This window comes from Pundamilia nyererei, unplaced genomic scaffold (genome assembly GCF_000239375.1).
Source record: "Pundamilia nyererei isolate P.nyererei 1_Seehausen unplaced genomic scaffold, PunNye1.0 scaffold00118, whole genome shotgun sequence".
NCBI lineage: Eukaryota > Metazoa > Chordata > Actinopteri > Cichliformes > Cichlidae > Pundamilia > Pundamilia nyererei.
Window position 1 is genome coordinate 804,080 of NW_005187519.1, and position 11,622 is coordinate 815,701.

At 39.9% G+C, this 11,622-nt stretch overlaps 2 protein-coding genes across 2 annotated transcripts in view; both read right to left on the reverse strand.

Moving 5' to 3' along the window:
• Nucleotides 1–605: 605 nt before the first annotated feature.
• Nucleotides 606–8,196, reverse strand: LOC102211708 (transmembrane protein 182-like). The gene is made up of 5 exons (XM_005742232.1): nt 7,892–8,196; nt 5,629–5,725; nt 5,413–5,541; nt 5,191–5,328; nt 606–1,720 (listed from the first exon to the last, which is right to left on the reverse strand). Exons 1-5 carry the CDS (start codon nt 8,060–8,062, stop codon nt 1,452–1,454), a joined length of 804 nt encoding a protein of 267 aa, XP_005742289.1. The 5' UTR covers nt 8,063–8,196; the 3' UTR covers nt 606–1,451.
• A 174-nt stretch (nt 8,197–8,370) lies between these two features.
• LOC102211996 (actin-related protein 3) overlaps nt 8,371–11,622 on the reverse strand; it is an 11,591-nt gene continuing 8,339 nt past the window's right edge. The window contains exons 9-12 of the mRNA XM_005742233.2: nt 11,353–11,445; nt 11,148–11,273; nt 10,918–11,001; nt 8,371–10,517 (exon numbers count right to left, since the gene is read on the reverse strand). Coding sequence (XP_005742290.1) covers nt 10,422–10,517; nt 10,918–11,001; nt 11,148–11,273; nt 11,353–11,445 — 399 coding nt within the window. The 3' untranslated portion in view covers nt 8,371–10,421. The remainder of the gene's footprint in view (nt 10,518–10,917; nt 11,002–11,147; nt 11,274–11,352; nt 11,446–11,622) is intronic.

Consider the following 11,622-nt stretch of genomic DNA (forward strand, 5'->3'; position numbering starts at 1 on the left):
GGTGACCGCAAAAATTCCCATCACAGGTCCGTGCAGCTTTAACCTACGAGGTCGACTCTACTTTTATGGATCACCAAGTCCCGTCATGTACATCACAGTAATGGCAAAGTCCCTTTGTTTCTGTCAAATGTCTTAAAACGAGTCTCAACAGCTCAGTTTCCAACCAGCTTTTCTTACATATTAAACTTCTCTGGACTTCCACGTAAGTCCTGCAGTTCCTCTAAATCCTACTATCTTAAGTAACACACGTTAATGACTAACAAACCTGAAAGAGCACAAGGTTTAGGCCTTTAATGTAAATGACGCTTTTTGATGTGTTGAAAATTGTCCTGTATGAACGTTGGTTTGATGCCCTCTCTTAACTTTTTATATTGTGTAATTGTATATTTTTTCAATTACAACAAAAGAATGTATCAACAATGAGGTAAACAGTAATTCAAGCACACGCGATACGATCACGTAAATTAAAATAAAAACAAAATAAATCTCTAACCAAAACGAGATCAGAGAAAAATATAATGGCATAAACCATTTGACTAGTCAATCAAATGTCACTGTATTAAAAACAAACACACAGTTATTTCTTTTTTTCCCCACAGCAACAACACAATCAACATTTCCACTTTAAATGAAGTGGCGGCCACCTGAAAAATGAAACCGACATGACTCAGTGTGAGCTATACTGTTATAATGTTATGATGTAAACAGACTGTTGTAATGCTCAACTTTACAGTGATTAAACAACAGTCCTGTTGAATGAATTTTCAAATAGGAGCTTGAAGCCTACTCAGGCAGTTGTAGCGATTAGCTTTCTTCGAGGCCTCACGAAGCTCAACATCTCTGTGTTTGTGGTCCTGATGCCTTTTGGATAACTTTAAATCAACTTATCTGATTAATAATGCAGCCTGATTTAGTTTTGGCGAATTAAATTCTGGTATTTCTTTAGTACTAATTAGCAGATATGTGCAGTTTATGAATGCAAGCTTACTAACCAAGCTAATCACTTAGCACTCCAGATATGGTCACTTCTGGCGCCATGATAACATTAGGTCTTCAAAAAGGAAAGTTCAAATGCCAATGCTTGACATCACATTGGTTATGTCCAGCTTTTATATACAGTCTATCATCTGAATGGACTGTAAACTGTATATAAAGGATGGTAACAGCATGAATATCATTGGCCAGGACTCTGTAAGCATTTCTTTAATGCTTACAGTGCTGCTACACACGAGACAACTAAAAAGACTAAAAATCACAGCATTCAGTCGATGGTACAAGACAAAATCAGATTCGTCAGGAGCCTCCTGTGACTGATTTTAAGCCACAAACATTTGTTTTTCTTCTCAAGCATCATCAGCTCCACATCCGCAACTCATCTACACACCAAGCACACGGCATTTCACTCCAGACACGTGGAGCGGTGAACTTTTGAACAAGTCGACTGTCTGTATTCACAGCTCATCTGTCGAAATCTCCGAGATTTTGTCCGTGCTGTCCAGCTCTTTACTCTCGATGCTTCGTCCGACCAGGACGAAGAGGAGGCCGGCCAGTAGGCAGAAGAAGACGGCCACCGGAGCCAGGAAGAACGAGGGGCCGTGCTGGACGCTGAGATGGAAAGACGGGCAGCGAGAGGCTTTCTGGTGGAGGGTAAACTGATCCAGAGTGTCCAGGACCTGGATCCACATCAGATACATCACCACCACGATGAACAGACACACGCCTAACAGACACACAGGAAACAGTGCAGGTCATTCAGCTTCTGATCGATATAAGATATACAGACATAATAACCAGGCTTTACAGGAGAATCAAGAATGTAATGGGAGCAAAAATGCCAGATGACATCTGCAGTTTAAATATTTCTACTCATTTTACAAAACGTCTGTTGCAGCCTTTCTCAGCTGATGTGTTTCTGTTAAATACTGTGTTGTTTGTTTTGTTTTGTCAGCGTGTCATCTACTACACTTTTGTCCTCACTCCGTGGGACACGTGTAAACCTGCAGGACAGGTTTTTACCAGTCAGTGGCACAGCAGGTCGTGTTTTACTGCCTGTTTTGACTGCTCAAAGTAAAACAATAAATCGTGCCGCTTCATAAGTACAAACAATGCAGTCATTGTGAAATGAGACTGTTTTTTCTTCAGTTTTTCCTCTGCGTAGAACAGGAAATTGGAAGCATGCATAAAAACATTTTACATGGCTCACATGTTTGCCAAAGCACGGGAAAGGCTTTCCTCCCTTCTAATTTCTAAATTTTGCGACCTTACCAATATTTTCATACTAATGTTGGCTCGTAACAAAGATTTTTTCCGATTTTTTAACTTGAGTGATCTCTGCAGAAGAGGAAAGGATGTCCTGAGACTAAAGGTATTGATGATTGGTGTTTGGGGTTAGCTGGAACCGCACACTTTCAAATTACGTTCTTGAGATAGACGTTTAGCCAAGAGCTTTAGCAAACAAATACACCAAAACAGGGAAACCATTAAATGTGCAGAAAATAAAACTCCTCAAACACAACCTCCAAACATGTTCTCATTTAAAACTGAGCTACACAGACCTGGAGGCAGTGTTAGCTAACAAATGTGAACCTCTATTAAATGTTACATTATTTCTAGTTTCAGTGATTTCTAGTTAAAATATTTTTATTTTTTGATGCTACTAAAACTAATTTAATACCACTAATACTACTAATCTTACTTTCTACATTAGTTGTAGTGTAGCTGAAAGCATTAAATATTTTGAAAATAAAATTGTAAAACATATTTTTCTGAACATGAACATTTTTGTTTTATGTTTTCTTTTATTCCAAAGCCAAATCTGCACTAGAAACTTTGTGTTTAACATTCATTAATGTTTATAATGATTTTTAGAATTAAGCTACTTTACTTAAAAGGATTAAAAATAAAAGACATGTTTATGTCTTTGAAGTTATGCAAAATTTTATTTTATTTATAAATTCTTCCAAATCAGCTAATCAAAATTATTGCACGTTATGCAGATTAAATATAATATTTTTTAACAATCCTACATTATTTGTCATAGATATGAAAGTACATAAATAGATTTTTAAATGAAAACACATTTTATCCAAACAAGTAAAAAAAAGGTGTCGTTAAAAAACTGCATCCGGTCAGAAAAAGTGGCCTACAGAGGGCAGGGTTTGCCCAGCATATGATAAATTAGGATTATTTTGATCTGTCAGTCATGCAAAGCTACTCAATTAGAGCAGAAGAACAGATATACGGAGGTGGACATAGCTGGACTGGCCATCGGGCATACCGGGCATTTGCCCGGTGGGCCGCTGGCGATTTTTTGTTTTTATGGGCCGATGGATTTTTTTTTTTTAGGAAGGGTATATATATATAATGAAAGGTGTTGGATTGGCCAATTGGTCATGATCGACTCTGGGCTGGACCAATTACAGCCGAGGAGGCCGGATGCACCCGCCCCCTTGTTTAGCAATCACGTGATTTTCGCGCATTGCATGCCGGGAACTCGTGGCAAAACAATCCAAGTACCGCATCAAATGCAAGCGTTTGCAGTACCGCAAAACGTTCATTCTCCGGTTCCAATACCTTCTTGTTTTTTCTTTGCCGCACAAAAAAGGAATGTACAAAACAAAAGGAGAACAATGCCGGTCCGTACAAAGACAGACTCGACGAAAAGACAAAGAAAGATACGAGGAAAAAATCAAAGGAGTGAAAGGGTCAGACCCTTATGAGCACACAGAGGGACAAAAGATGTTATAGCGTGCTGCCCAACTTTCACCACGCTCAGATTTATAATCATACGGTTCTTGGAGTGAGTGCATACACTCGTGAAGTTTAGTAACTTCAGGTCACTGCAACAAGCCCAGGTACAGTTTACTGACGGATGGGTGCAGGACCTTGAAACGCACCGTGTAGAACGAAAGACCATCGTACGTATCATAAGTTTACCAGTCTCACAAATTGTCGTCATAAATACACATTCGTTAACCGTTTATTAATATAACCTTTGAGCTCAACGTTAATTAATTAGTGGAAATAATTTCTGGTAGCATTACAGAAATGTAGCAGTGACAATAATATTGTATGTTTTAATCGCACTGGACAATTAGTGATACAAAACAACTGTTTTATCCTGTGAATAAAAGTATGTTTTTGTCAATGTACCATAATAACAGAAGCGAAACACAATATTGTGTCAGGACAATTCACTATTTATGCACAATAAACAAAGGAGCATAGCGCGACAATTTCTGTTCAGCACCAGACTTGCTTGTAACCTATATCACCAATTATGTTAAGAAAAATGACGTATTAACTACTACAAAACTCTGACCTTTGTGGGAATGCTTGGAGCAGACTAACATGTGAGCTGGAGTGTTCTGAGACGTTATATTTGGTATATCCAGACCATCCGTCGGCTCTTACTTCGGAAACATGGCTTAAAAAATGTATCTTCAACGACGTAAAAAAAAAACGATCTCTTTACCCGTCGGCTTCCTGTGGCTGTCATGCGACCGCCTATTGCAGTTAATAATACAACAGCTTCTTGCCATTTTTTGGGTTTCTTTTTATCGCTGTGTAACTGAGTTCAATTGAAAGCCTGCGTGCGCTAGTACCTCTTGCCACAAGTTCCCAGAATCCTTTGCGGTTTTGCCCCTGAATGACGTCACATTTTCAATCTTTATCCTGGTGGGCCGGTCTCTAGTCAAAATGCCCGGGCCGATTTTTTGTCCCAGTCCAGCCCTGGAGGCCACTTTAAACAACTTAATGGCTACGTTTGCTGTAGCACTCCTGGCCAGTCATAGAAATCAAAGCCAGAACACTGGCTTCACTGTGTAGTGGTTTGTAGATTCACTGGGGAAGAGAAAGGTCACTGGTTCAATTCTAGCCAGAGACCCATATTCCCTTCAGACTGTGTCAGAAAGCGTATGTGGCGTGGAAAAGATGGCAAAAGTGTACCTGCTGTGATGATCTCTAGTGAATAAGGTATCAGACAAAAATAGTTCTCCTATTTGATGGACACTGGATAAGAGGACTGTGACCAAAACTGTGATTACAAATGAAGTAAATTATACAATTTCTTCTGTTGGTGGGCAGAAATCTCCCAACATACTTTAAAATGTTCTCATGATAGTCTCCTTCTGAAGAAAGCCTCTGAGGATCTGTTTGAGAAGAAGCCTCCAATTCTATATTTAGCCTTACCGCCAAGCAGCTGTAGAGCCCCGCCCACTTTATAGAGCTTGTGGTTGGTCAGTGGGCCGGCACAGATGACAACAAATCCACCGATGATGATCGCCGCCAAACCCATGACGAAGAAGATGGTCCAGCAGATCCTGAAAACTGAGGAAAACACGACAGCCAGTCAGTGCTCAGTGCTGTTTTTACAGTGACAATGTGCCGCTTGTATAACAAAGTGATGCCAACCAGTGGCCGCATTGCGTTCAACAGGCTGTCCAGGAAACTTGTGCGGCTCATCCCACAGCTCTACCGGCTTGTTAGCAGGAAAAGGGAAGAGGAAAGCGACCTCACACACTTTTGGTAGAGGCTGGTTTGCTGAAGAGGGGGGAAAGGCAGCTGTCACAATTAAAGGTTCACTGTGTTATTTTTGCCATTTATAAAACACGTAATGAAGGTTCTCACAGATCCAAAGGTCCCATATTGAGTAATCGTGAGAAAAGGCCGTGTAGGAGCACCGCCAGAACAGACCCTCATGGAAAATGGTCACACCCTGTGAATTCTGTCGGATCAGAAAACAACATCTGATGAGAGCTGTGGAAATAAACCCTGTTTCTGACCCGTGTTTGGAGCCAATTTTAATGAATACCTCAATGAATTTTACTCCAGAGCCACTCATCTCCCAGGTTTCATTACAAGAATGTGTGGAGAACGAACAAGATCCAAATGCAGTGAGTGCTTTCTGGCAGGGAGATGTTTAAGTTATGGGATACAGCATAAGAGGCATGTTTACTGTGTCAGGGTAACCAGAGCCTGCTACAGAAAAAGACTGGGGGTCCATCGGCTGCCAGCAAACAGACACATTTGAGGAAGTTTGCACCCAGAGACCCTCCACTGGAGCTCTTCTAGCTTACACTGAAAGAGGATCATGCTCAAAAACATCCTGATGGGATTGGCGGGTTTTTTTTTTTAATTTGTGTGTCAATTTGATCTTCACAGAGTCTCAAATGAATCTAGAGTGCATGATAACCAAGTTAAAGCAGCCAAAAAGTAGAAGAAGAGAAAGAATACTGAAATTTTAAGCAATGCAAACACTATCAGGACAAAGGACAAAAGGATATCAGTGCAAGAATAAAGGCCTGATCATCTGAATGCAGATCCATAAAAAAGTGCACATGTGCGGTCTGAAGGGAGTGGTGCAAAAGCCAACTGGGGGAATACTGCAAGTTGGCACACTGAACTTTGTGACCTCATCTTCTCTCATGTGGCCGAGATTTGATTTTCTCTGTCCATTCATTTAAGTCTCAAGTATCACCATCCAGAGACACTATATGTAAATATTCAATTTGTAGGTCTACAGCTACAAAGTGAATTTGGAGACATTTAAAGTCATAGATAACGTATCTGATGCACAATATGTCTATTTTTCAGCCCCTTCTCATGCACAGGGCCTAAAATAACATCGGTTGTTTTGCAAATGTGAAGGGTCAGTGGTGTGAAACATCACCAACTAGCCAGAAATGCAACCCATGGTACACAGTATATAGGACGTGCTGTGGGCTACTCCACAAAAATCAATTAAATTGACTGAATATATATAAAATTTGTCATCATTAAGTTAAACTTTTCTCAACTTTGAGGTGCACAATTGAAGCGATTACCAATGACAGCGAAGAACACAGTTCACATGGGTGTTACAAGGTTACCTAGGCAACAAGAGCCTGCACCCGGTCCACTAGCGACATGACAGCAACAAAGTGATGTGTAATAAGCAGCCTGACAATGGTGATGAAGGTTACTGTGACAAAATAATGGCATCATGTAACATGTTGACACATTGGTTTGTTATACTTACCCTGTTATACTCCTATTTTAGTATTATTTTGCTCTTTCAGTCTTTTTTGTTACAAAATCATTTTATGTTTGTGTGCAGATTAGAAGTGTAACGCTGTTGCCATATAATCCAAGTACTGGCCTCTGGTCCAGTGATTTCCATGCAGTGGTAAAGGTTTGCCAGGCCCCTCAGCCCAAATCAGCTTTAGGGAGAGCTAATGGAAAATCACTAGCATTGCACTAACATTTGTCAACATTTATTTCTTAAAATATAATAAAATATTATACACACTTTTGTCTTTTGAATGGCCTGAAATATGAGAAAAAATAGATTTGTGTTAAAAGATGTAACAATCTTTTGATCTTAGCCATGCAGGAGAAATCTGGCTGGTGCAATCCTATACTGAATGTTTTTGTTGTTGTTGTTTGTTTTTTGTTAAACCCATAAAAAAAGGTAGCACTTTGGGCACCAAATATTTTGCATGAATAAAAAAACAAAAATTCCTGTATTCCGTTAAAATACAGTTGCAGTAGCTCAGAAAAATTACATTCTTCTGTATTTTTACTTATTTCTTTTATAAATTGATGATGTTGACTCAAATTTTAGATACAAATTCACAGCATTACGCTATCATTTAAGTTTTATCTAATAAATAAACATATTTTAATGTGGAAAAATCTGCTTTTCATTTTTTTTAAATGACAAATTTTGCGTATTAACAGTTTTCCATGTTATGTTAGTCATTCAGTCTGTTTTTGTAACTTTTATATTTCAAAGCATATTCCTTTTTTAAATACGCATGTTAATAAATACATCTTTACTCATAAACTACTGTTTCCCTTTCTTAAAAGGCATCACATAAATCAACTCGTCGCTCCTGCACAGTTCAAATACCTTCACGTTGCTCTTCCCGTCTCTCAGGCTGTGTTCTCCGGGGTTGCTGCAGGACTCTGCAGCCAGCAGCCAGTACTCAGTCCCACAGGAGAGAATCAGGAAGAGAAACCCTGTTGCTCCAAAGAATAGAGCAAAGAAGAGGAGCACCTTCAACCTCAGGCTGGACGACATGTTTAAATCTTTCCAGATTCCTCCGTCTCGGTGCTTCTCTTTCTTACTCTATTAGCATGTCATGTTTAAAAAGTCTGATAGCCTCCTAAGAGGCTGGACATGTCGATTACGCATGACACTCTACACAGGGCTTCCCTTTTACTGCTGACCAATCGGGCACAAGAAGGTGGCTGAATTAAAATAAATGTGCACCATATGTTGGAAGGGATACAGTTACAGAGGCCAGGGCTCAGACACACATAAATAGGATGGGTACATTTAAAAATAGAAGCAAAGCAAACAAGATAATAAAGCCCGAAACAGAGAAATCAACACGTGAAGAAACATCTCCTTGGCGTTTATTGGAATGCCAGCATTGAAATCCAGATTTGGTACAGTACAAGGCTATCCAGTATAACTGAGATCTAGGCAACAGTGACAGTCCAACAAGTCATTCAAACTGCATGTTCATATATTAATACGATTTGTTTTTCCTTCAAAGACGGGTTGTTCAAGAGATGATTCATACAAATGGGGGGGGGGGGGATTTAAAAAAAAAGAGCAAAGCGGTGGTGATTTGTCATAATGCTGCAGGAGGAACCAGGAAGAAACAAACACGAGCAAATAATTTCATGTAAATTCAAATAAATATTTCTTCCAGGTACTGAGGGTACTTAAAAAAAACAAAGGAAATGGGAATGGTCAGTTTGTTTTGGTGATTTCTATTTTTTTCCTTCTTTTTTTTTAATGCTTGCACCAATTTCATTATCATAAAGCTGCTGCACAGAAAGGCTGCCTTTGGGGTCACTTGGAAAAAAAGCTGTCCTTGAAAGAGAAGCTCTGAGATTTAATTGTTTCATCACAAATTATTAATAAATTTAAATGGAAGCAGGGCAGTGCGTGCTATGTGAGTAGCTACCATTTACAGATGTTCCCTGATTCCTCACAGTTAGTGAGAGCAGTGACTTTGTCCTCACGAGGAACGCCCATCCAGATTATTTCATTGCACTTTATACTGCACGTATTTGGGAGCCCAGCAATACGCCCGCCAAATAACAAGTGGATCAGATGAACAGTTGCTGACACAAGCCAAGAGCACATGCACATACAGAGGCTCCTCGAATTATTAAAATATCGATGTAGGCTCATGCAGGGTCTCGTTTTCAGCAAGCATCGCTCCTTTATCACCCAGCAGAACATTTTGTTCTTGTTAAAAGGTTGACTTATAAAAACTTTTCCAATAATGATAGCGAAGCTGAAAGCTGTGCTGATTAAAGAGGCAATGAATCTGAACCATTCGTCTTTTCTCTGTATGAAAACTGCAGAAAAATTAAAACTGTCATACAACAGTGTGTACTATCCCTTTACAAACTGGAACAGTGTTACTCTTACAGGTACCATTTAAAGATGCTGCCACCTGAGAAGCTGTGAGACTCTCAGCCCTAAGATGCACTTATTTCCGGTCAGTTATGCATTCACTTCAGCACCGGTGGCTGAAGCCAGATTCGGCTTTTCGAAGAAAGGATTGGTACACACCACAGACTGAAATCTTCAGTTCTTAGAACGAGAACACTTTAGGCCTTGTTTGTTTCCACTTTAACTGACCCCAAACGATGATGCCCCAGACATCGATAAAACTAAACGCATGGCTTTTTAAATCAGCGGGACAGTTTTCAGTCAGGCTAGCATAATTAGCGGCCTTTTAACATGCGAAATTTGAACTGGGGAACACTATATGCCACTAAAAGAGGAGTGATGGTTACAGAAAATGGACCCAAGTATGCCTACAGAGTTATTTATACATTTCTGATCCACTTCATGTTACATGAGATTTTAAAAAATCTAATATTCTTTCAAAAACAAGAAAATTTCAAAGTGACTCCAAGCTTTTGAGTAATCGCGTAGCAAAGCATGATGTGTTTCTTAAAACAACCGTTACACTTTCAGTTTTTAGAGTACAGAACACATACCACAACCCAACCCATATACACAGAATTGCATTTATACAGGACTCATGTTGATTAATTACATTTTACAATCCTGTGAGGATAGAGTAAGTACATATATGAGGCACGCAGAAATTAAAGATTTATCACCTATCATCATCATCATTATTATTATTATCATCATCATCAGCCTACTTGCAGTAAACATTTTATCTGAGGATCCTTTGGGCTGAGTCACCTCTTTCCTCTAATTTGTGAGGATGCTGCCACTCTTCTGGCAGTTTGTTTGGTCCACTGTAGCTCTATACAAATAATCTGTCGGAGCATCCGTGCAAAGGCTGGAGGGACTTGCACAGCACGTGAGGTCTTGCATCGTCCGTTTTTTGTTTTTCCTCTTCTTGGCCTCCCCTGAATGCATTCTTTCTCTCCATCGCCTAAGACATGACTCCAAAGACGGGGTTGTGGCGGCAGATGCTTGGCCCGATCTCCTCGTAGTCTTTCTTGGTGTGGCACACTTGGTAGAACTCGGGCTGCAGAAGCAACACACAAATGTAACAAAGCAAACTTAAACACTGAATAACATTTTGGAAACATCACAGTGTAAACAAAGAAATTCAGGGCTTAAATGTTGCAAAAGAAGCCTGTTAGCTTTCTTTCTAATGCGCACCTTCATATAAGAAACTTACAAAATAAGTTCTTTTACATACTGGATACTTAAGAGAATACATTTTGGATAGTTCAGCGGGTATGTACTGGGTAGTAAAGCGAGGAAGTACTGGACACATGGGTACTAACGGTGTGCATATATTATGGAGTTAAAAGCGTACAGCTTACATCACTAGAACTAGAGAGTGTAACTACAGGGTATTTACTACTATGATGAAAACACTGATTGCAGTGCAAAAGTACAGATGTCCTTGAAATACTCACAGTAGATGCCAGCATTGATCCTCCGAACCAGACAGCGTACCTCTGCATGTGATGGGTGATGACTTGCACATCGATGGGTTTGGGCTGCAAAACAAAGATGATTTGTGCTCAACAGTTTACTGAAAAGCCTGCAGGCTTTGGAAGAAAGAGTTCTTCTGCGGAGCAAAATGTTTCACAGATTTATGTGAAGCTGCCTGTATCAGCTCCTCGTGCTACTTCTACCCCCTTACCTTCAACTTCCCACCGCTCAGCTCTTCGCTTATTTTCAGTCGTGCATCCACAGTCCTCTTCAGGTCCCTCTGCAGGCGTCTGCCAAAGTCCCTGAACATGGTGGAGCCTCCAGAGAGCACGACATTCTGTGACACAACACAAAATAATTACTGCTATGTGCTGCGTGTCCATGTTTCAAACAGAAGCAGACAGGCGTGCGTTTACCTTGTAGAGAGGACGCCTGACGTCGATGGGACAGTTCTGGATGACTTCATCCACCACTTCTGAGATGGGCTGGGTGAAGTCTGGGTTGGCAAACTGGATGAAAACAAAAAGGTAAAGTTAAAATAAATAAACAAATAAATATACATATACACACACACACACACACACACACACACACACACACTATATATATATATATATACATATATAGATATATGTGTGTGTGTGTATATATATATATACATATGTGTGTGTGTGTGTGTGTGTGTG